General features: G+C 35.5%; 2 protein-coding genes across 9 annotated transcripts in view; one reads left to right on the top strand and one right to left on the bottom strand.

Moving 5' to 3' along the window:
* Nadsyn (NAD synthetase) overlaps positions 1 to 23,582 on the top strand; it is a 44,113-nt gene that overhangs the window by 10,515 nt on the left and 10,016 nt on the right. The gene's annotated exons all lie outside the window — the stretch shown is intronic.
* Nna1 (Nna1 carboxypeptidase) overlaps positions 1 to 23,582 on the bottom strand; it is a 34,581-nt gene that overhangs the window by 10,190 nt on the left and 809 nt on the right. For 7 of the 8 annotated variants that reach the window (XM_064695597.1, XM_064695595.1, XM_064695599.1 and 4 more), the window contains exons 2-4: positions 3,432 to 3,610; positions 1,215 to 1,367; positions 246 to 1,056 (exon numbers count right to left, since the gene is read on the bottom strand). In XM_064695597.1, coding sequence (XP_064551667.1) covers positions 246 to 1,056; positions 1,215 to 1,367; positions 3,432 to 3,610 — 1,143 coding nt within the window. The remainder of the gene's footprint in view (positions 1 to 245; positions 1,057 to 1,214; positions 1,368 to 3,431; positions 3,611 to 23,582) is intronic. The other variant, XM_064695603.1, reaches the window with a different exon arrangement.

Genomic DNA, 23,582 nt, shown 5'->3' with positions numbered 1-23,582 from the left:
CAGTTATGGTAGTCTTAAATCTGTTTGTCTATCATTTTTTTTTGTTGACGCCCACCACGTCATGACTGAAAAAAATTTGTTGAACGAATTTTGAATTAAGATTTGTACCTATATCTATCTATAAGATTTTTAAAATAAATCTATCCTGTCAAAACTTCATACCATAAACATAATATTGCGAGGCTCAAAGAGATTGAGATTTTGACTCGTACTGATGTCTAATTTGAATTTTCATTGATCATTACATGCTAGCCTGCACATGCTTTCTCCTCCGACTAGCGTTTCTGTATCCGATACAGAGCTAGAACTGGTACTTGGACGCTTATCAGCGCCACCGGCCAAACGACTAACGGAAACTTTTGGCTCGTCCTTAGCAATGTCTGTACTGCAATCGTCGTCGCTGTCCTCGTCCGTGTCACCGACCTTGTTACTCTTGCGCGATATTGAAGTCTTATCATTATAAGATTGATGTGAACTGCTTTGGAAAGCAACCTCCAAACGCGAAATGTTTGTTTTGGGTAGTTTAAAGGGGGTAACTGCATATTTATTTTGTACCTTGCTTGAGGTGGAGCTGCCTGTGCCAGTTAAGGGATTTTCGTCGTAATCGATAATCTTCTCAATTATCCCCTTAGAAACTTTTTTGCCAAACTGACTAAGCACGTAGTGCGGCGAGGCGGGCTTGTACTCAATGCTATTGTTCTTCCAAGTATCGCTGATCCCAGTGTTGTCTTTAATAGTTAATTTGCTGGAGTCTGTACCATACGTTGCAGTACCGAACAGTTTGTTCTTCGAATCGATGAGACATTGGAAGTCTGTTTTCTCTTGGGACTCCTTACCATCTCCACTTGTATTGCAGTCATCGTCATCGTCCTGAGAGTTGCTTGTCGAGATGTCACCTAGCCTATTTAATAGGCTAGACACGCTGTTCAGCTGATTTTTGCCTGAATGAAGCGTCAGCCTCCGACTGAGAGGTATGAATTCGTTCCTGGAATCCGAAGAGTCATCTGAATCTTCGCTTGACTTATCCTCTGTCTTAGTTTTCGTATTTGGGCTCCCCTGTTATGTTGTTGAAAATCAATTTAAGTAGGATAGTATCCCAATAGTTATCGCTACACCAAAACCCCAATCTTTTTGCAGCCCTCCCAAATTTGTTGTGAGTAAATGTGCCGGCGGTGCATATTTAAAAGTATCACGACATATGATGAAGTACTCACATAGTTTACAGCACTTATAGGACAATAGGAAAATACAACAATGCCATTCTCCTCGCCAACTGGACGTGGCTTTAGCTCATTACCCGTGGGCACATTAAGCGGTTCAGGCTGCGCTGGCACGTAAGGAATGTGTATAATACGCTCCCCAATGACCTGCGAAGGAATTTTTTCATGATTTACAAAACAGTTTGGCATTTAAGATCTAGAATACGCGGTTACATCAAATGAGGGTGTTCAAGTTGAAAGTTTATGACTACGGTAACCTGTACTAAAATTAGGAGCAGGTTCATCTTTTTTGTTTCGATACACGAATACGCATGTTTCAATACGAAAAGCTTCTATGTATAAAATTAATGAAAACAATATATGGTCGACCATTCCTTGAACACGGCTTGACTGATTTGCATGTAGCCATGTTCGTCTGTTTCCATGAAAAATCTATTCTTTTATAAATCTGCCACCATTAAACTTTATATAGGTACGTCTTTTTTGCAGGCAAACCATATAGCCGCCATTAAAAAAATAGCATCTTCGAAATTACATATGTAAGATTAATGAAGTTATGAATACATTTATAGTTTTAATTGAAAACAAATCATGATTTTTCACGTCAAAGAAAAAAAGTATAAAGTACATATATTCTTGATCAGCATCAATAGCCGTGTAGATCTAACCATATCCGTCCAATACACTTGAACTTTTAACATAGGTTTAGTGCCTGCACAGTTCGAGTTCGTTTTCGACAACTTTCCCTTTTCAAGCAGAATACGTTTCGATACCTGTTTTTTAAGCAAATCTCTAAGGTTTTGATAGCTAGAGTTATCTTATTTTGCTTCTAGAATAGTATATACAGATCACTTATCTTTTATTTTATAGCTATCTTTGTTCGTTAAATGTCATTTCTGGTATGGCTATGAGGTTTGAGGCGACGCAAGCAGTTCGGTCGGTTAAAGGTAGTTACGAGCTCAACAGAGTCACAGCGAATACATGTTTTTTTTCAAATATATTTTTACTAATATTAAGGCAAACGAGAGCGTAGCGCGAGCCTCACATGGTGTTTGTAGATGAAGGGCACTCCTGACTGGAGCACTCTAACTTGTTATTTATATATGTGTCGGAACTGGCCGGGTCGGCGCACTATATCATTTAGCTACTTTATCGATCAGTATCTGTATTTTCCAAAATATTTCGGCAGTAAGTGTTCACTCTGATCCACTGCTCCTATTAACCCGTGCGAAGCCGAGGCAGGCTGTTAGTATTTTATAATTTTGATATTATTAAAGTATAAATTAAATTGATAACTTATTTTAAGCGCGCTTCAAGCAAGATTGGATACGATAAATTTCCATAAGTTACTTGCGTGGGAGTTTCCAAATTGTGGTTCATGTTAGAAACCCGACTCGGGTCCATCTCTGTCTGTATCCAGGTTTGCCTTGGCGTGACAACGCCACTCACATTATATGTTAGTGTTACAGAATATCTGAAATATTTTGACTACCTTTTTTGACCTACTTTCACTATTTTCATGCAAGCTTATTTAAACCAATCGATAGCTTTTCCTGAAATTGATAAATATCGACTAATAGTCACGGTTTTTTGAGTAAATCCCTGAGATTATTAGGGCCAGAAAAAGTAATATTGAAATCCGATTATTTTACTTTTATATTTCCCAAAGTTAAACAAAAAATGTTAAATGTATATTATGTATTCAGCTTACCGCCACAGACAGTGTTATACATTAAGTATTTACTATATACATACATAGGTAGGAAAAATGAAACTAATAAGGGTCTGTATAAAAAAACCTATGTATGGTATTAAGCATTATATCATAATTGTTAATTAATATTAATATATTAATATTAACCTTGAAAGATTTTTAGACGAGGCTGCGGACCTAGACGCGGCATAATAACAGCATTCTAGAAAAAACCTGGTACAAACAAAAGGTGGAAGTTGGATTGCGGGTTTGCTCGCTTTGCAAGTCGTGTTAAGCTCCGAACTGGTAAGGTGTTTATTAGTTAGCGAAACTTGCTAGTGATGGATCTGAAAGGTTCTTAAAATGCCTTTAAAGACGAGCTGCTCACATTTTTATTTTTCTACCTTTACTTATAAAAATAATCAATATTTACTTTTAAGCAGCTAGTTAAAAGTATTAAGTTCGAAACTTTTACCTGTTAGATACTGTGAATGGATAAATATTCTTCGATAGCTCACCTGGCATTCAACAGGCCATCTGGGGGCCTGCTGTGAGCAATCATTATCCTTTTCCTTGGGCAGGGCGAATAAATCCCGCGGTTCCTTCAATCGTGCAATTGGTCTCAATGTTTTTTCATCGGTATTAACAACCAATTGATTGGTTTTCAGGCCTTTCGACAGAAGATTGCCTAAGAAGCCTGTTAAAATAAAAATTATTTAAACAGTATGCATAATATAAATATACTTAAGTTCTTAAGGTTTCATATGTTCAAGTACTTTTGCACTTGTTGTTTTTCACAAGCAACTGCAATCGTTTTTACGAAGCCTCTTAGCTAGTACCCTTGCAAATATAGTTCCTATCCAGCATATATTAATCTGACCTTAACATAATCTGACTGTCATATTTTTTAAAATGTTTCTAAAGAGAATAAGAACTTATCTGTCTTAAAAATGTTGTTTATTAAGATATCTTAACCACTACGGTCCTTACATACTTATAAGCGAAAGCTCATTAACATCAGACGACGAAATCATACAGCTGCCATTGGAACGATCGGTGAAGAATAAAGCTGTATGAAAAACTATTTTGTCCTCCCGTCTGTCGTCCATCCGTATGTATGAACGCGCCGATCTCAAAAGAGCTAGAAAAATTTTGAAAGAAGGTCCTACTAGTGCCCGCACGAGATTGTTTCACAGCATTAATAATTTTTCCCGTTTGTATAATATTTCAGATAATATTTTTGAGCATATTTCAGAGGTGGTACGAGCTAAAGACACTTAATTTGGTATGTAGACTCCCTGGTGGACACAGAACCAAAATATTTAATTTTTGGACACTCCCCCGGTTGCCCAAAAATAAAAAATAAAACATTTTAAAAGGTATTGTCTTGGGCTATAGTTTTTACACACATTTAGATGCCAACCGTAGGCCTTGCACATTTTACAAAACCTGACAATAAAGCGTGAAGTTAATCACGAACGTATTTCCTATTGTGTGGTACTGGGGGGCTGCAAATTTGCCAAGTTTTTAGAATTTCTGAATTTCCAGTTTTTGCATCCAAACAAAACCGAAGTCGACGCTTATCCTGATCTGCAGAAAATGAATGGCTACCAATTTTTCTTCTAGCTGTCCCATCCCATCGAAGCTACATGAAGATATTGGCTGAAAAAACAGGTTTTCGATATTGATTTTTATCGATTTTTTTGAAACGTGTCAGTTATTGATTATCTTAAGCAAACTTGTACTGGGCGGGACTCGGAAGACCTACGTTTAAAATTCCGAATCTATAGCTCTTATAGGTTCTGAGATCGACGCGCTCATACATACGGCCGTACAGATGGGCGGACATAGCTATATCGACTTGGCTATTGATGCTGATCAAGAATATATATAATCTATGAGATGCTTTTCTGCCTGTTACGTACATTTGCACACAACCATAATACCCTTTTTACTCATTTTCAACGGGTTCAGAAAATACAAAATTTTATTTTTGAACGATCATTTCTATGGCAGATGTACTGCCGACAGCAAAAACACGATAGTTTTAAAACAGAGAGCTTCGGCACGCAGTGAGTCAGCTTATTGATTGCGGGTATTAACATGTTTTAATTGTCAATAAGCAAACAAAAAAGTGTTTTTAGTTGTATGTTTATAGTGTTACATTCAATCGGGTTTGCATAAAAGCAACCAGCCTAAATTTTTTTTAGCTTTATTTCTAGATTTTAAACTTTGTTTTTTGTTAGAATGCCCAGATACATTGCGTATTTGGCCGCTGTTCAAAAGTAAGTAAATTACATTTTCGGAAAAAAATATCTTATTTGTTAATCTTTCTTTAATTTGTACGTGCAGTTTTATCTTTATAATATTTCTAAATTAATATGTGTTGGAGGCGATTCTTTTACAATTTCTGCAATGAGACTACATATTCGCAAGTTTGAATTGGTGAATTGCGTCTACCTATTCTCAAATTGCTTTTGTATGTACGCCAATTGTGAAAATTGAATCGAAAACATTACGCAGCAGCACAATATGGGCTATTTTTACGGTCTTACATGTGCATCAAATGTGCCGGGTTATTAGGCTATATCTAAAACTCCAAAAATAGCAAAGTTTTTTTATTTATCTGTTTTTGCTCAGCCTTTTTATAATGATCGGACAATAAACTCAGAGAAGCTATATAAATACATTTTTTCCTTAGTGGGCCGTGAAACAGCACAGTCACTGTCTAAAATATACAGCATGTTTGCTTTTGTATATTTTTGTGTATTTATAAATGTATTTTAAGATAGATACTAATAGTATTTTACAGAGCCGATCAGTACTCTCTCGACAATAGTACTTATACTCGCTTGTCATCGATAATTGCGTTATCTTTCAATATATTCTTCATTAAAATTAATACACTTTTATTTAAGTATGAACCAATTTTGTTGACCTTAGGGTCCAAATAAAAATTAAATTTCATGCGTTGAGTATCAATTAACATCTTTCAAATGTGTGTGTTTTCAAGGTTGCACATTTGTTCTTATCATTTGTAGTAGACTGTAAAAGTTAGAAAATTTCAACTCGGAAAGTAGCTTCACCTATTGGATACATCGATCAATTCTGTTTTAAATCAAATGTTCAGGGATTAAATGACAGCGGTGCCCCTTTTAATGGATTCCAGGAAAAAAGATTGCACAATTGAATTGTTTTTATGACATAATTGGTTCATAGTTATTTCCCTTTAAAACAATTTCTCCTTTTGGGACAAACTTAAGAATTTTCATGAATCCATGTTTTTGCTGTGGGCTCTTTATTTTTTGATTTACCAGGATCGGAAGACTCTCTTGAGAACTATTGGTCGAAAGTTGAGTTTTGTTTAGTTTGTTATTTTAGACAACTTGGCCAAACTCAAAAATTACAAGGTTCATTGTGGTCCTTACATTTGAGAAATACATCAAAGTTTAATAGCTCCCATTAAAACGTTTAACAGAAGGTTTAGTTGTTATAAAGCACCGTTGTGTGACCATTATAAGAAATTTATTTTATATATTCCGCAAGTGAATTCTATTTTCAAAATGCCAGATATTGAAATTATCTATTCATTTAACAAACATGAAGCTTACCAGTGAAATTTCAGTACTCAAACTTTCGAAATTGAATTAATAAAATAAAACAATGGTAAAAAAACATGCAACTGTGTTGCTAAAATTAAAGAAAACACAAAAATTGTCGAAATTGTTGAGCTATGTTGTCGAAAGACTTTTGCTGAGGTTTGAAACACGAAAAAACCACTTCGCAAAACCAAGTTGCTACATATGTATATGAAATATACTTATTTGATTGTTATTGTCGTCGGCTGTCGTTGCTACTCGCACAATTTGTTGTTGACTAAAACTAAAACTCAAATGAATGAATGTATCAATATATTGAATCTTTTCTCGCCACATCGTCGACGTCAACTCTTTGCTCACCACTCGGTGTGTCATCCACTACACGAGCCATGAAAATGAGAGGTCTCGCCGACGACAGTGCCAGAGAATATTATTTATTGCGTTGAGAGATAGAGAAGGCAACACAGAATGCAAATTTTTCATTTCGTATTTTCCCTGGTAATCATTCGGATGATGTTGAGCTCTGCAAGTGTCGCGGCATATGGTAGGAAACTTTTGGCTCACACTCAAATTGAGACATTGAAATCAGAATACATCTAGAATATCAAGAATGCAATAGTTGAGTGTGCACGAGTAGGCGATACCCTGTACCCGTTTTCGAATCGCACTTAATTCTTATAGTTTTCTTATGCATACAAGAATATTCTTATCGGAGCAAGGAATCGGAAAGCTATAAACAATTACAAATAAAATTAAAAAAAAAACAATTGGAATTGATTAGAGTACAGAGAAAAGGTGGAACGTTTTCTAAATTTAATTCAAAGTTTACTGAGTTGTATGAGAATTTATTTTTTTTTCGTCCTTTTTCACACAGGGCGGTCGATTGTTCTTTAACGTGTAAAACATGTATCCAATGAATTTTCACAAAGTTCCTCAAAAATGAGTTTAAAATCCGATCGGATGATAAATAAAAATGTTTCATATAACCATAACCACAAATTTTCCCCTGCTGAATAAATTCGGCTAAGGTGGTAACCGCAGGGTGAAATTTAGCTTCCTAGCTCTTACGGTTTGGATTGTGCGATGTCAGTGTCATTTAACCAGGGAATCCTATTCTATGTATAGATTACGATTTTCTACAATTTATATGTGTCCATGTACATATATAATTTATCGGCGAAAAAAATTGCTTTTCAAACGAAAGTACAATTCGACTGCAAGACGGACCAAAATGCTGATATATATTTTATAGTATAATACTACATTTTACAGGATAAGAAAAAACCAATTAAGAACTTCATAGTCAAGTGTCATGGAGTATAAAATTGCGTATGCACTTCACTCAATATAATATTTTGGTTTATAGGAATTTTAATTCTGTAAACCATAAAATAAAGTCAAATTTAAATTAATAAATAATAATAATAAATAATTATGCAGGTTCTTGAAGATGCATTTTTGTACAATACGCTAACTGCGCTACTAACGCAGCGGTAGCGCTGCTTCTTTCGCTTGAGCATATTAATAGGGCATTAACATGTTTATATACCAAATCAAAATGCTCTAGCTTTAAAAATAAGTTTTTAAATTTTGGGGGAAATGGGGGGAGGCAGTCAAAATGTTAATATAAATATTCTTAATTTGGCTATACTTCCAAGAACTTACTTACTAAATTGAGTGCTCTTATGAGTTATGACTAAAAACCAAGTCATAAAATCAATTTTAATCGATAGTATGAATAAGTGAAAAAATCTGTTTTGCTTGTATGGCTTAATCAATTCAGCTCGTCGATGCTTTTAAGTTTATTTTTAAAAAACTTCTGGTCGAACTTAACAAATAAGAATGTAATTTTCCTACTGGTCTTCAATCGGTCCTCAAATGGTGTTTTGGCATTGTTCTTAGTATAAATCCCCAGAGGTCTATCGTTCCTTTCTTTTAAGAAGGTACAAGGTCATTATTTGCACACTATATTGGCATACATACCGTGGAATTATCTAGTGAGGTAAATTGACTGGGTTTTGTAATAATCAAATAAATTGGAATTCTTATCTTCTCAAAGCACTGTGGGCCTGCTGTTAATTCTTTGGCAAGTCGGAGGATTTTGATTTAAGAACCATCAGGTGGTTATACAACTTGATGATCAGAACTTTTGTAACATACGGCGCTCTCGTGGGATAGTTTTATGTACTACAGGGCAATGTGCAAACTGCAACGACTCGAGTATGGGGCTCTGATGGGAGCTATGCGTACGTGTCCGACCGCAGCCATAAAGAAAATCTGAGGATTGATTGCTGCAACCCAAAAAAATTCTCGGTCTTTCGATTCGCGGTTCAAACTAACTTCTCGCCTTTAGTTTTGCATACTGAACCAGGTTATTCATATTCGTGCACGATGGTTTTGGTGCAATCTTTGGCAAATTAAATACATGCGTCAGATGCGAAGGTCAATACCGAGAATGCTCATGTTTAAATTTGGCACGTGTCCTCATGGTCTACATGTGTACATAAATTTAGTTTTTTCGTTAGTGTGAGCAAGATAATATACATATATAACATACATGTATTTTTGTAATTATTTGTGTATGAAATGTATGTACAGTTATTTAAACAGAAAATGAATTTTCAAATATGGAAAGAATTTTTTTAACAAACCCGAGCTCGAAATGGTTCGGCTCAAACCGATTTTGCAGCCTTGCTGCTTACTCGTTGCATCAAATATCTAGGTTGCTAGCAGAGACGAATGGTCTAAATAAAGACACTTCTGGCTTGGAAATCAAACTTTTGGGAAAATATTCATTCTCTTCCCAGCCCCCAATGAATGGGTTAAAGGCAAACCCAGCGTCGACCCTCCAATCCTACATTGGTGCAGCGATCACTAGAGCCAACTCCAAAATCTTGATTGGAATGGCACCTTCGGCCAGCGCTGCCTCCAGTTGCTCTGCAAGGCTTTGAGCCTTTCTGTAAGCTATGGCGTCGTCAAAACAATCATCGTTAGGTGGGCGTCTAGAGAGTCTTTCAGGTATTGGGTTTTTAGGCCAGGAATGAGACATACTAAAGATTTTTGCCCCCGTGAAAAATCATTCTCAAAACATTCCAGCGTGGACCTTCTTGGTGCCAGACTAACGGCCCACTACGCGAGGTACTCTGCAACTCTGGTACTATCTTCACTAAATGCGGTTGTCTACGTGTTTCCACCATATTAGGCAATTATTTTCTAACAACGTATCGCTAATGAATAAATAATTATGATGTATGCATATACTAAAGGAGAATATCAACCAAACGTCAATTTGGTAACTGTGATTGTGGGATTGTTAAGTGTTGTCATAACAACGTACACAACGTTGTAATGTCGAAAAAAACGTACCAAGCTCTTCACTTTTACTGATACGCAATTAGGTTTTAGGGATAAAATTTACAAATTGTGAACTATTTTATAACACAAAAAGCACGGGCATAACCAATTGTCTTAAGACGAATTTTTTGAATACTGGAAAAATAGCCACTGTTTTTAACAGCAGCGACTATATCGTGGTGCACACCCATATATATTTTTCCGTATAATTATACGGATATATATATATAGTTTAAAGTTTTCCGTATAATTATACGGATGTATATATATATATATATACATCCGTATAATTATACGAAAACTTTAAACCGGCAACGTCTTTCTCACGCGATGCTGGTCAATCATATACCTCCATTAACCGTGATTTATCTCTATAATCTGCAACCTTTTGGGGTAATGGGGAAATTCAGGGGTATCATTGATCTAATGCATTTAATTAACTCGTGATATCGGATCGTATTTCCAGTATTCCTATAATTTTGTAATTGTAAATGTACATTTGCTCAATATATATTACCTCCATTGGATGTTGTCAGTATGCAAACGGGAAATAGCTGAGCTTGCAGATACTGTACGCGACCACCGCCGAATCCGCAGAAGTCCATATTAAGGCTGAGCCTGAACGAAGTGGTGACTTGTGGTACAATAGTGCTGGTCTTAAAGTCTGTTCACAAAGTGTATGAAGTATATTTTAATGGAATTTTTAGCGACACTATCGGATCTGGACCTTTCAGCTTTGAATGTATACTCGTATATACAAAATGTTTCGGAGAAGCTCCTAACTTTTCGTAACGGAAAAACCTGTTAAGCCCTACTTCAATTCCAATTTTTATAGAAACTTGGGCAATCGGAAAGCTGTTTCAAACATTCGAAAATGCCATTAATATTTTTTTTTTAACGGTTTTCTGGTCTACTCCTCAGGCGAAGAGCATATGTGTTTTGCTAATACATGTCCCATATATTCAGAATGATTTTTTCTTTTGCACATTTAATTCGTTTAGAACCGAAGGAGTGCGAGCGAATGTAGCTATTTCGAATTGAGAATTTGGGCCTGTTATATACAAAATATATAAGAATAATTGTTTGCAATGTGTAAAAATTCTTTGAGGCATTTCTTTCGGAATCCGGAACATCAAAACGAAAAACAAGCCAGACTTTCTAAAATTGAAAGGTAGATAACTGGTAGTCTCCTTAAGCGATTAAACTACAAAGGGCAAATATAAAGTCAACTTTTGATAGTCGCACTAACCAAAAACCCAAGAAGTCCTTTTGCCTCGTGTTCGGTTTTAATTCAATTCTAGACAGAGTATTACGTATTCGGTTGCATATTTCACTGCAACATTGAATTCAGCTACTATAAAGTAGCTAAATAAAGTTAATCACTGGATATAAAAAGGTCAAGATTCGCTTTAGGGTTACTGCTTCTTATCTTTTTTTGAACACATTGTAAGTACACAAATGAACACAAATGTAAGTAAGTGTGGGGGCGAGTTTCGTTTTAAGTTTGTTTGGAATTGATATTATGCAATTGCCTTTTTTTTACAGCCCGTCTGTTAAAAACATTTTTCGGCGTTACGTCCTGTTGTATAAAATAAACTGAGCCGTTCTGCGTCGTTGACGTCGCACTTGAGTCAAACGCGGCAACTGTTATAAACAAAAAAAAACTAAATAGCTGGTCGCTATCGTTTTTTGCTCCAAGAGGAGCTGCTAGGTAGCCTCCCATCCAAATTCAAGCAGAACCAAATATAAAATGCCACCACCATTGAATGCGGCAACTTATTTGCCAGAGGCAGCATAGAAAACAAATGACCCGGTTAGCTACAGGAAAAGCTAAAACATCCAAAAAAATATTTTATTGTTTGTAAGCCTACAATGCTATTTATACACTGAAAATGTGTATAATAAAGTTGTGTGTAACAAGCAGAAAGAAAAACCTTCAACCCCATTACCAATCAATCATACATCAATTGTTCGTTGGTATCCATAAGTCAGTCGATAATGTCAGGTCTGTCTGTGCGGCCGTTTGACCGTCCGTCTGAATAAACAGCTCTCGTTCAACATCTAGCGAGCAAATTTATTTTTTTGAATCTCCCCCAATCCTCCTAAATTTAAAAAATTGTGTTTTCAATATCAATTAAAGCGAAAATTTTACTGTCTTATTATATTCATCTAGTTATTTTTATCAATATCGGTTGAGAAATATATAAGTTATGAAAGCAAACTGTGTTGGTACCTCTACATATGTGCATAGTATATTTGCGTTTATTTTGTTTCGTTTTGAATTCTATTGCAGTTATAATGTATACATGTACTATTACTTATTTAAATATGTATATATATTCTTATCACTAGTGACAAAATGGTAAGAAACAGGTCTCATTAAATTTATTAGGGGCAGCTAGCCGTCACAACATTGCATTATGTCACCAAGAACAGGCGGCAATGATCTTGATGACAATAAATATGTGTTCTTTTTTGGCAAGTTGCCGTGTCTCAAGGTAGAGGAGGTAATATCTATTCCTCCTCCTTTCCTCTCTCTCTCTCTCTCTCCTTCTAACCGCATACACTAAATGTTTATAAAAACAAATTACAATATAAGTTTTGTTCACCTCATTTTTCACATTAATACATTATTATGTTCCCATGCTAAACAAGTTCACAATGTACGATAGGTTGTATCTAAAATACACACATACATTTATATACATACATATATAGATATATACTTTATAATGTCGGAGCTGTTTTCGATTTTTATATTAATAATAAAAAATATGTACATTTGTATGCTTTGTGACACTAAAAAGCCTGCTTCCTTTTATAAAATAGTTGCACAATTGCATATATATATGTATATATATCTGCACACGTTGAAAATGGGTCACAATGACATAATATATATATATATATATATATAATATATTGTTTAGCATGGGAACATAATAATGTATTAATATATATATATATATATATATATATATATATATATATTCACATTAATACATTCCCATGCTACACAAGTTCACAATGTACGATAGGTTGTATCTAATATACACACATACATTTATATACATATATAGATATGCATATATATATATATATTATATCATTGTGACCCATTTTCAAGGGGTGCAGATATATATACATATATATAAATTTTAGCTGCAGGTCCTCCTAGTGCCCGCGCAGATCGAGTTTGTTTTCGATATTCGATAACTTGCCCCGTTTCCAAGTAATCGACAAAAATCGATATTGAAATCCTGTTTTTGAGCAATTTTGGGAAATAATGAAAGCTAGAGTCACCAAACTGGACATGTATCTTCTAGAATAGTATATATATCAAGTATCTGTCATTTTATAGCTACCACCGCCTCCCCGCTACTACCTAATAGCTATAAATCAAGTAAAAACACCAATTTATGCTGCCCACCAATAGAAGCCACAATTAAAATGCAATTGACTTTTTGATAATACACGAATAGAATACTATAGAATATACAATATATAGAAAATTTCATCAAGATCAGTTGAGAAAGACAGAAGTTATTAAATAAAGAATGTTATTGCTGGCCTCGAGTTTGGGGCAGCTATTGCTGACCTCGAATTTGGGGCAGCAAGCGCAAATTCCAAGAATTCCTGTATACATGTACACACACACATTCATGCGCGTCTGCTTTGAATTCTATCAACAGCATTGCAATTGCTAATGTATTGTTTTCTCTGCTGCTATTTGGCTTGCAATTATTGGTGTGGATGTTGGGTTGAGGCGGCGGCAAGTAGTTCGGTATGTTGCGAGTTGTGATCCTACTGAGGACACTAGTTTTATTTTTTTTTTGGTTGGTGTGGCTGTTGAAGAGAGGCGGCAGCAAGTAATGCGGTCAGTTGCTAGTTCCAACCGTGCCAAGTGATTTTTTTTTTTTTTAATTTATCTTAGTTACTACTAAAGCGAACGAGCGCGTTGGTGTTGGAATAAGAGGGTTCAGGGTATCCCCTACTCGGGAGCACCAGACTATAACTTCTTACTTGTTTTAAAGATAAATGCGTGTCAAGGTTTAATAGGGTGCTTCCGGGTTCAAATTGACTGTCAAAGATCTATATTTACTACGTCAAAAAACTAAATTCTTCTTTCGAACCTGCCTACCAGAAAGTTAGAGGTCTGAAATCGCAGCTTGTTAAACTGTATTTAGACTCTCTTGCTTTTAATTTTCAAATTATAGCTTTTATTGAGACCTGGCTGAAGCCGGACATCTCAGACTCTTCCATTTTCACCTCCAAATACACTACTCACAGGTGTGATCGAGCTTCCCGTACAAGAGGAAGAGTACTCATAGCTGTCGAGTCCGCTCTTTCGTCGGAACGCATCGAACTTCCCATCTCAGAGATTGAGTTGTATTTGGAAGTTTTTCTATCTAACTTGTTCATGTATCAAACCCATCTTAATGCTATTAAATCTATCTCCTCCCTACTTTCGTATAAGGACCTTTTAGTAGTTCTTGGGTACTTTAATCTCCCAGATGTCGACTGGCCATCGCCATCAGACTCAAACTTTCTGTTGCTGTCTTATCAAACGAATTAATTGATGGTCCACATGAAATGTCCTTACGGCAGATTAATCGTGTGCGCAATTCAAGAAACAGATCTCGATCTAATTTTCGTGTTGGATTCGTTCGACAGTGTTGTGCACAGGATTAATCCGCTTACGCTTCCTAAAGACCCTTTTCATCCAACTTTGGATATGGTCATTCATCTACCTGCCCGAGTCCCTAACAAGGCATCGGAATAAGCTGAACGTGTCCGTTGTTTCCGAAAAGCTGATTTTCATAAACTGAATGATCTCATTCTGCAAGTCGACTGGTCCCAACTGTACAATTTTGCAGACATTGATTTTGCCATAAAACTATTTTATGGTACCTTGTACTCGTTTCTTAATGTCTGCGTTCCTTTTGATCATCCAGCGAGGCCCAATGGGTCTCCCTGGTTCTCAAGTGAACTTATTAGATTAAAAAAAATAAAAAAAATTAGATTAAAAAAAAAAATTAGATATCGGGAAATCGCTCTGATTTCTCCCGTTGTGCAGTTGCCCGATCAAATTTTTCTACTCAATTTTCTAATAATCCTAAGCAATTTTTTAACTTTGTCAATTTTAACGAAAGACACTTATTTTGCCTTCTTCTGTTAAGTTTGCAGAAGAGAGCGCGAATACTAATCCAAGCATAGCCGATCTGTTCGCAGACTTTTTTCAAACTTCCTACTCCTCCTCTAGGTATAATAAAAATCTGCCTTATCCTTATCAGTTACAGAGGTCAAACTGCATTCTAAATCCCATTATTACGGAAAGTTCGCTTCTCAGCGACATGAACACTATCAAGCCGGTTGACTGACCGAGCCCTGATGGTGTTCCTGTGCTCAGGTACTGTGCTGCAGCATTATGTAAACCTGTGTTAAAACTTTTTGAATTGTCCGTAAACACTTCATCTTTTCCGACCATTTGGAAGGAATCATACCATATCCCTCTCCAAAAGAAAGGGAGTAAGTCCGATGTCGAAAACTATAGAGGTATTTCCAAATTATCCGCTATACCTAAAGCTATTGAGAGAATAATAACATCTCAACCGCAACATTTCAGTAGTTCTATTATTTCAGCTTCCCAGCATGGGTTCGTGAATCGCAGATCTACAACCACTAACCTTCTTGAGTTTACTTCGCTTGTAATCGATGGGTTTAAGAAAAGAATGCAAACTGACGTCATCTACACTGATTTCAGTAAGGCGTTCGACTCTGTCAACCACTCCTTGCTGCTTCTTAAATTATGCCTTCTCGGCTTCCCAGCCAATCTCGTGAACTGGTTTTCAGAGAATTTGCGTAACAGATCCCAAAAGGTTATTTTCAAAAATTCGTTTTCTAAACGAATTCAGGTGACTTCCCGTGTTCCTCAAGGTAGTCATCTTGGCCCGTTACTCTTTACTCTTTTCATTAATGACCTTCCCTCGATACTGTACTCTCGAGTACTAATGTATGCTGACGATGTGAAGTTATGCCTTGCATATCAAGATATGGAATCATGTTATCTCTTACAAGCTGGCATTGATGCGTTACAGGCTTGATATCTAGCCAACGCCTTAAAATTAAACTGCTCCATATGTAAGGTAATGACTCTCTATAGAAGCCCTCCTCAATTGGTTTCTTACATCCTTGATAGCTTACCTCTTGAGCGTGTTAACAGTACTTCTAATCAAGTTAATGATCTAGGTGTCATCCTTGATCATAAACTTAAATTCGACTCTCATGCTAAGACCGGTGGCAGGTGTCATCATTGATCATTAACTTAAATTCGACTCTCATGCTAAGACCGTGCTCAATAAGGCCAGAATTGTTTTGGGTTTTATCAAGCCATGGTCAAAGGAGTTTGACGATCCGTCACGACAAAAACTTTATATATCTTTGGTACGACCTATACTTGAGTATGCCTCATATATCTGGTCACCACAGTACTCTATCCATCAAGACCGAATTGAATCCGTTCAGAAACAGTTCTTGTTGTTTGCCCTTTGTGGTTTTAATTGTGATCCTCGTGTGCGGTTACCGTCATGCTCCAGCAGACTTCTGATCATATACCTTCCTTCCTTAACTAATCGTAGAACCATGCTGGGTGTACAATTTATCCATAAATTAATTACTTGTGAAATTGACTCTTCTGTGTCGACTAGCCAATTAAATTTCTCTATCCCTACTAGACTAACACGTAATTTTACACCCTTATCGCTTCAATTTTGCTCAACTAATTATGCCTTGCATGAACCCTTCAGGGTTCTCTGTGATGACTATAACAAGCATTACAGAGTATTCTGCTCGAAGTCTTCTCTTTCTCGTATCTTCTATTCTAAACTATTTAGCAAGTAGTATAGTCTTATTTTTTGTTGTAATTGTATTGGTACATATAGTAGTTGTTGTTTGTATTCGTTTTTTACTTTGCAACTCGTGTCGTACGTTACACGACTGCACCCCTCGTACGGTTGGGCGGGAGGTGGTATGCAGTACATTGCATCGGGATTCGCGTTAAAAAAATATGCAAATTTATTGTTTTCACAAAATTTACAGCGAGGTCCATAACACAATTGCACAAGGATTAGGGGAAAGCATTATGCGCCCCAACCACCATAATCTAGTCCCATTTTGAAATATGGAACTTTGGGATTTATAAATTTGTGTGCGCGGTGAGAGCGTGGCCTGAATGATTGTCTTTATTTTAAGATAACTTGGTCAGTAGCCGTACACTAGTCGGCATATATATCTTGACATAGTTTATATCTAATTATTAGTCTCTTTTGCTATGTACCGTTGTATTCAACGAAAAGAAAATGATGATGAAAGTGAAGTGTACATTAAAAACTGGAAATATGCGAAATATTTTGTCTATTATCTTTTGCCATTTCTTTCTGCTGAAAAGAATGCCACCAGGCAAGTGATATCGTTGTTTTTTATCGATTTGAAAGTGTTATTAAAGAAGTTTTTGAAAAATCTTCATTATTATTTGATAAACCCGTGATTTTAATATTAAAAGTGGTTAAAATATCAGAAATGAGTACATTTATAAGAACAGAAATTGTGACAAATATAACTTGGGTATTTCAGTAATAAATATCGCTAAGGAATATAATTGGTCACGTCAAACTATATATAATCAAATTAATTAATATAAAACCTTAAATCAAATAACCAATGTACACCGAACAGGCAGAAATCGAAAGACAAAAACTGATACAGACCGTCTGATCTTTCACCAATTTAAACTACACCCTCTCATAACACCAAAAGCTGTGGCCTTGGAGTATAATAAGACTGCAATTAATCCCATAAGTAAACTAACCATACGCAAGCGTTTAATTGATGCAGCTTTAAAAACATTTATAGCAAAGACCATACCTTTCATCACCCCTAAAAATAATCTTAAGCGTTTGAAATTCGCGAAAATATACATCCTGTTTAATTTTGGCGCAATGTCCTGTGGACGGTTAAACAAAGATTATCGTAAAAAAATATACCTATATGTCAAAAAGTAAGCCGTGGGGGTGAGCGTTATGTTCTGGGGATCCGCTTCTGATAATAATGCGGGAGACGTGATTCCCATTGACGGTCCTATCAAAGACAATATAAACACTAATATGAGTAACGCCATACAACAAATCGCTAGTATGCAGCTTGCTTTTTTGAAAATTGAGAACGAACACGAAATCAGTATCATTGCGCTCTCACAGCCGAAAGAGCGAAAAGCTAAAAATAGAATGTACCCCCAGCTTCGGCTCTATGAGGGCCGTGCAAGCAATTATGTTTGTATGTGTGTGAATATACGTATACATAACAACATATTTGAATGTGTTGTTATTCACAGCTCTGGCTTTAGCTGGCAAAGAAATAAATTTTCTTAGTTTTCTAGCTCTGATCATGCATGACTACTCCCAAATTTGTGTTTACATATGAATGCATGTTGTGCACTGAGGTTGGCTCTGTAGAAAATCGATGCGAATATTTATATAATTTCTTTAAATTAACTTATTACCCTGGGTAAAAAGGATATAATGTTTTTGTGCAAATGTATGTAACAGGCAGAAGGAAGCATCTCCGACCCCATAAAATATATATATTCTTGATCAGCATCAATAGCCGAGTCGATCTAGCCATGTCGGTCTGTCTTTCCGTATGTATGAACGCAAGGATCTCAGGACCTATAAGAGCTAAAGCTGTAGGTCCTCCTAGTGCCCGCGCAGATCGAGTTTGTTTCCGATATTCGATATCTTGCCCCGTTTCCAACTATCGATAAGAATCTATAACAAAATCCTATTTTTTGAGCAATTTTGGTAAATAATAAGAGCTAGAGTCGCCAAACTTGACATGTAGCTTATAGAATAGTGTATCTATATAAAGTATCTTTTATTTTATACCTATCGCCACCTCCCCGCTACTACCTAATAGCTATAAATCAAGTAAAAACACTAATTTATGCTGCCCACCAATAAAAGCCACAATTTAAATGCAATTGACTTTTTGATAATATACGAATATACTATAGTACAATAAGATGTAGAAAATTTCATCAAGATCGGTTAAGAAACACAGAAGTTATTAAATAAAGCATGTTGTTGCTGGGTGTGGCTGGTGAGTAGAGGGATCGGCAAGTGGTGCGGTTAGTTGCGAGTTTGAACCCTGCCAGGGGGACTATTTTTTTTTATGTTAATTTTTCTTTTTTACTACTCAAGCAAACGAGCGCGTAGTGCGAACTGCATTTGCTGTTGGAAGAAGAGGGTACTAGGTATCCCCTAGTCGGGAGCTTCCGACTAGAACCTTTTCTTATTTTTAAGAAATACAAAAATAAAATCAAATCAGAGTGCACATATTTTGCTTCTAAAGATTCATTTTATCAATTTTTTTTGTTTCATCTATTTTTTTTTCCGCCGGTCGAACTAGCTACAGAAGTATTTAATTTACCCTATTTGTATTTTTTGGCACTCTTTTATTTTTTAATAAAATAAAAATAATAATAATTAATCATTTAATTATAGAATATATAGAATCATAAAATTATATTAATATTTGCATCCACTTAAAAATACATATTTTCTACAGAGCCGACCTCAGTACATAACATGCATTCATATGTGAATACAAATTTGGGATAGGTTGTGCATGATAAGCGCTAAAAACCTAAGAAAATTGATTTCTTTGCCAGCCAAAGCGAGAGCAGTGAATAACAACACATATACATATACATATTTTGATGTAGCTATGAATGCATAATTCACACATACAAACATTGGTTCTGGCACGCCATTGGCTGAGACAAGAACTTCTCTGGAGCATACACTGTTCAAAAACAAAAGTGAAATCAGTCTATATGTGCTATTTTCCTAACATTGTTATTGCACAAGATGCGCTTTGTGAATTCTTAAATTTTCCTGTAAAATTGATTGTAAGTATCTAGGGTAATGTATCATTTAAATAAATCATGCATTTCATGGATAAAGCCAAAGTACTTTGCGTCGATCGTAAGTTTAAAACTTTTCGCTCAATGTACTTCGAAAACGAAGCGACGCAAAGTACCATCGACCAGCTTTGTTGAAGGCAGGCTGACGACTAACTTCGTTGCTCGTGTCAGCATCAGCAAACCGCGACTACGGCATTCGCTCTTCTGAACGAACAGCAGTCGGCTGCCTTGTTGTGTGAAGTCGTAAAGGCCAGATAGGAAGCCAGGCTAGAAATTTTTCTTCGCATGCAAATGTATGGGCGTTACTCATCTGTTTATATTGCCTTTGGTTCTATGAAGCCACAGATCGGGGAAGAATTTATTCTCCAGGAAAACGCTCCTTGCCACTAGGCGAAAATTATTACCACATTTTTAAAAAAAAGTTGGGGTGGAAACACTAGATCCTGGACAACTGAAAGTCCAAATTTGATCATTATTGAACCGCCGATCTGACTAACACAAGGGACGAAACGATCACTGTGGTCACATAAAAGTAGAAAAGGATTCCATTAAAGCACCTCCAAACCTTGGTGGATTCCGTTCAGAACCGTCTCCAAAAGGTGCTTGAGTATTTTTCATTAATTTTAAGTTTTAATTGAATTTTTCATACAAAATATTATATTAAGCTGATAAACAACATTTTGTCAAAATACTTATGCCACCTTTAGAATATCTTTATTTTTTATTTTATATGTTGAAAATAAATAATTGTTATATATAGCTAACTATAATAAATAAAATCAAAAACTGTTCTCTTAAAATAAGAAAGAATTGAAAAATAAACTGATGCATCACTATGTCAAAATATATATGCCGTCTAGTGTACTGTTTAATTTGAAAACTAGATCAGTATGCGTGGTATAAAAATTATAACAGCTCAATTTTGTGACCCTAGGTTACAAACTGTGGAAGATATGGACTTACGCAACGAATATTGCGGACTTCCGCACAGATAACAAGAGCGACATTGAACAAAAACAATGTACTATTTTACACTTTGGGAACAGAGTAAAAAATTATTTGAGCTGAGCTTTCTAGTCTGACATGCAAAAGTTATTCAAGAATTAGTTTATGATGCCAAGCGAAGTCTTGTAGTTGATAATGTGTATTTAAATAGGGTAATCGCTATATATTAAACTGTTTTTTGAGCAAATCTCTTAGCTACTGACAAGCTTTTAATTGTTAGCATGTTGTGCGGTCTGTTACGGATTCGAATCCTATTGAAGGATCTATTTTTTTTAAATTTATTTTTTTTTAACTGCTAAGGGAAACCTGCTTGTATAGCGAGCTGCATTTGATTTTAGTGAAGAGGGTTTAGGATATCCTCTAGTGGAAACTCCCGACTAGAGCTTCATACTTGTGTTTGTACTGTAGTGGGGATTCGGGAAATTTGTGAAAAACGGTTGGATCTAACCTTTTTTTATATTTGTTTACCTGTTTCGAGGTCAGAGGCTTAGTTTTTTAAAATCAAAAATAAAAAACAATTTTGTTTTGATATATACTTTCCCTATCTATTTTGGTTGCGCTTCGGCAACTGTCTTCAGGGCACTAGCTTAAAAACAAAACAAATAACATTTAAATAAATTAAATTAAATAATTACCCAAACAATTTTAAACATACATTGCTTTACAGGTCTGCGCTCTTTGACGTGGAGGTTGAAACTATTTGGCCGTTCAATAGAATTCTATATATGAGAGCGCAATTTTCGGTGTCTGTTTTGTAATTTAGTTGTTTGTTGTTTGGTGTGTTTAATATGTGTATCAATTTCAATATACGCCGCTTGTTGTAGTGTTGTTTTTGCTGAAGTATTGTTTTTTGCATCGAAGTTTGGTGTGTGGTTGATATTCATACAGCGGGTTATTAGTGATATCGTGGTACATATGTTAGAGATTTGTATATTTTGGTAGGTTCTGTTGGCTTTTGTGTTCTGATTTGTCGTATTTTAAAAAATGTTTTAATTACATTCTTTGGGAATTAATTTTCGTCAAGAATTTTTAATTTCGTGTCCAATTTCTTTGTTGTATATTGTGTCCGATTCATTGATCATCCATCTCATACAGCTTAGTGCTGTATTTATTATAATACTTCTCGGGTGTTTAGAGTTAGAGTTAAGTATTCGTCTAGCGGTTATGGTTTTCTTATACTACTTATTTTTGTTAGTTTAATAAACTAAACTCCGGACCTCAAACTAGCTAAATAAAGATTTAACAAGTAAGAGGTTCTAGTTGCAACATCTTATTGCAGAATAGAATATAGAATATTTGTGTATTCTCAAAAAGTCAATAGCATATAATGGGCTATACAAGTTGGATAATTAACTGGATTTATAGCTTTTCGGTGGTAGCAGGGAGGTGGCGATAGGTATAAAATAAAAGATATTGATATATATATACTATTCTAGGAGCAAAATGTCAAGTTTGGCGACTCTAGCTCTTATTATTTACCCAATTTGCTCAAAAAACAGGATTTCGATTTCGATTTTTATCGATTACTTGGAAACGGGACAAGTTATCGAATATCGGAAACAAACTCGATCTGCGCGGGCATTAGGAGGACCTACAGCTAAAATTTCAAGTCTCTAGCTCTTTTAGGTTCTGATATCCTAGCGTTCATACATACGGACGGACGGACGGACAGACGGACATGGCTAGATCGACTCGGCTGTTGATGCTGATGAAGAATATATATACTTTATGGGGTCGGAGATGCTTCCTTCTCCTGTTACATACATTTGCACAAATACATTATACCGTCTTTACCCATTTTCAGGGTATAAAAATGGAAAGGTCGCCAAAACCAGCGTTTGACTTTTTTGTTCATACATTTGCACAAAACCATTATACCTTGGCTTATCCATTTTTATTGAGTTAGGATATACAAAAAAATAAACTAGATGACAGTATTTCGAAAGGCTAAAAGGAATAAACGTGTGACACTTACAGCGTTACCGCCCAAGATATATGGATTACAAAAGGCTTAAAGACGAAATGCCACTGAGACACCCGCATGCTCCTCAGTAAACTCGCCGTCATACAATTTGTGCAAATACATATGGGATATAATAAAAAACAGTCGCGAACTCCAAATACAATATAAACAACTCGGTGGAATTTTAAAGCTATTTGTGTAGTATACCCACAGACTTCAATGAAAATGAAAATAATAAAATGACAAAACTAACGGAACACAAGGATTCAAAATATACTATTTATGACAATTGTTGAGTTTTGCATCAAAGAAAATATAAAGCTTAAATATGAAGAAGAAACTATGATACATCATGGAAGAACTCCTGGACTATACAATCAAGAAACTTCAATACACACCAAGAATATTGCCGAAGTACGTCAACGATTTGACAGAAATATAAAAGTCCCTTTTTGTTTTGAATTCGTACAACATAAACATATTATTTACGATTGCGTCAGAAAATGATTGAAAATTACTATACATTGACAGATTTGTGGAAAAAGATAGAAATACATTAAAAGTAAGCTGGTTTAGCAAACGTATAGCATCAGGTAGGATCCCTAACTTCTTATCAAAACATACGAGATGGAAATTAATACAGCAACTTTCGGACTAGCTTATAAGCCTTACGATTATTATAATTATTAGCTTAGTGATATTTGGAATTTGTTAATATTGTAAATACATTATAATATTTCGTTTTAAGCTTTAAAGAAGAAATCGAATG

This window comes from Drosophila montana, unplaced genomic scaffold (assembly GCF_035044405.1).
Source record: "Drosophila montana isolate Dmon_TW-CO22-7 unplaced genomic scaffold, ASM3504440v1 contig_3832_1, whole genome shotgun sequence".
In the NCBI taxonomy this organism is placed as follows: domain Eukaryota; kingdom Metazoa; phylum Arthropoda; class Insecta; order Diptera; family Drosophilidae; genus Drosophila; species Drosophila montana.
The sequence above is the reverse complement of the archived record's forward strand: the minus strand, read 5'-3'. Positions and strand labels throughout refer to the sequence as shown.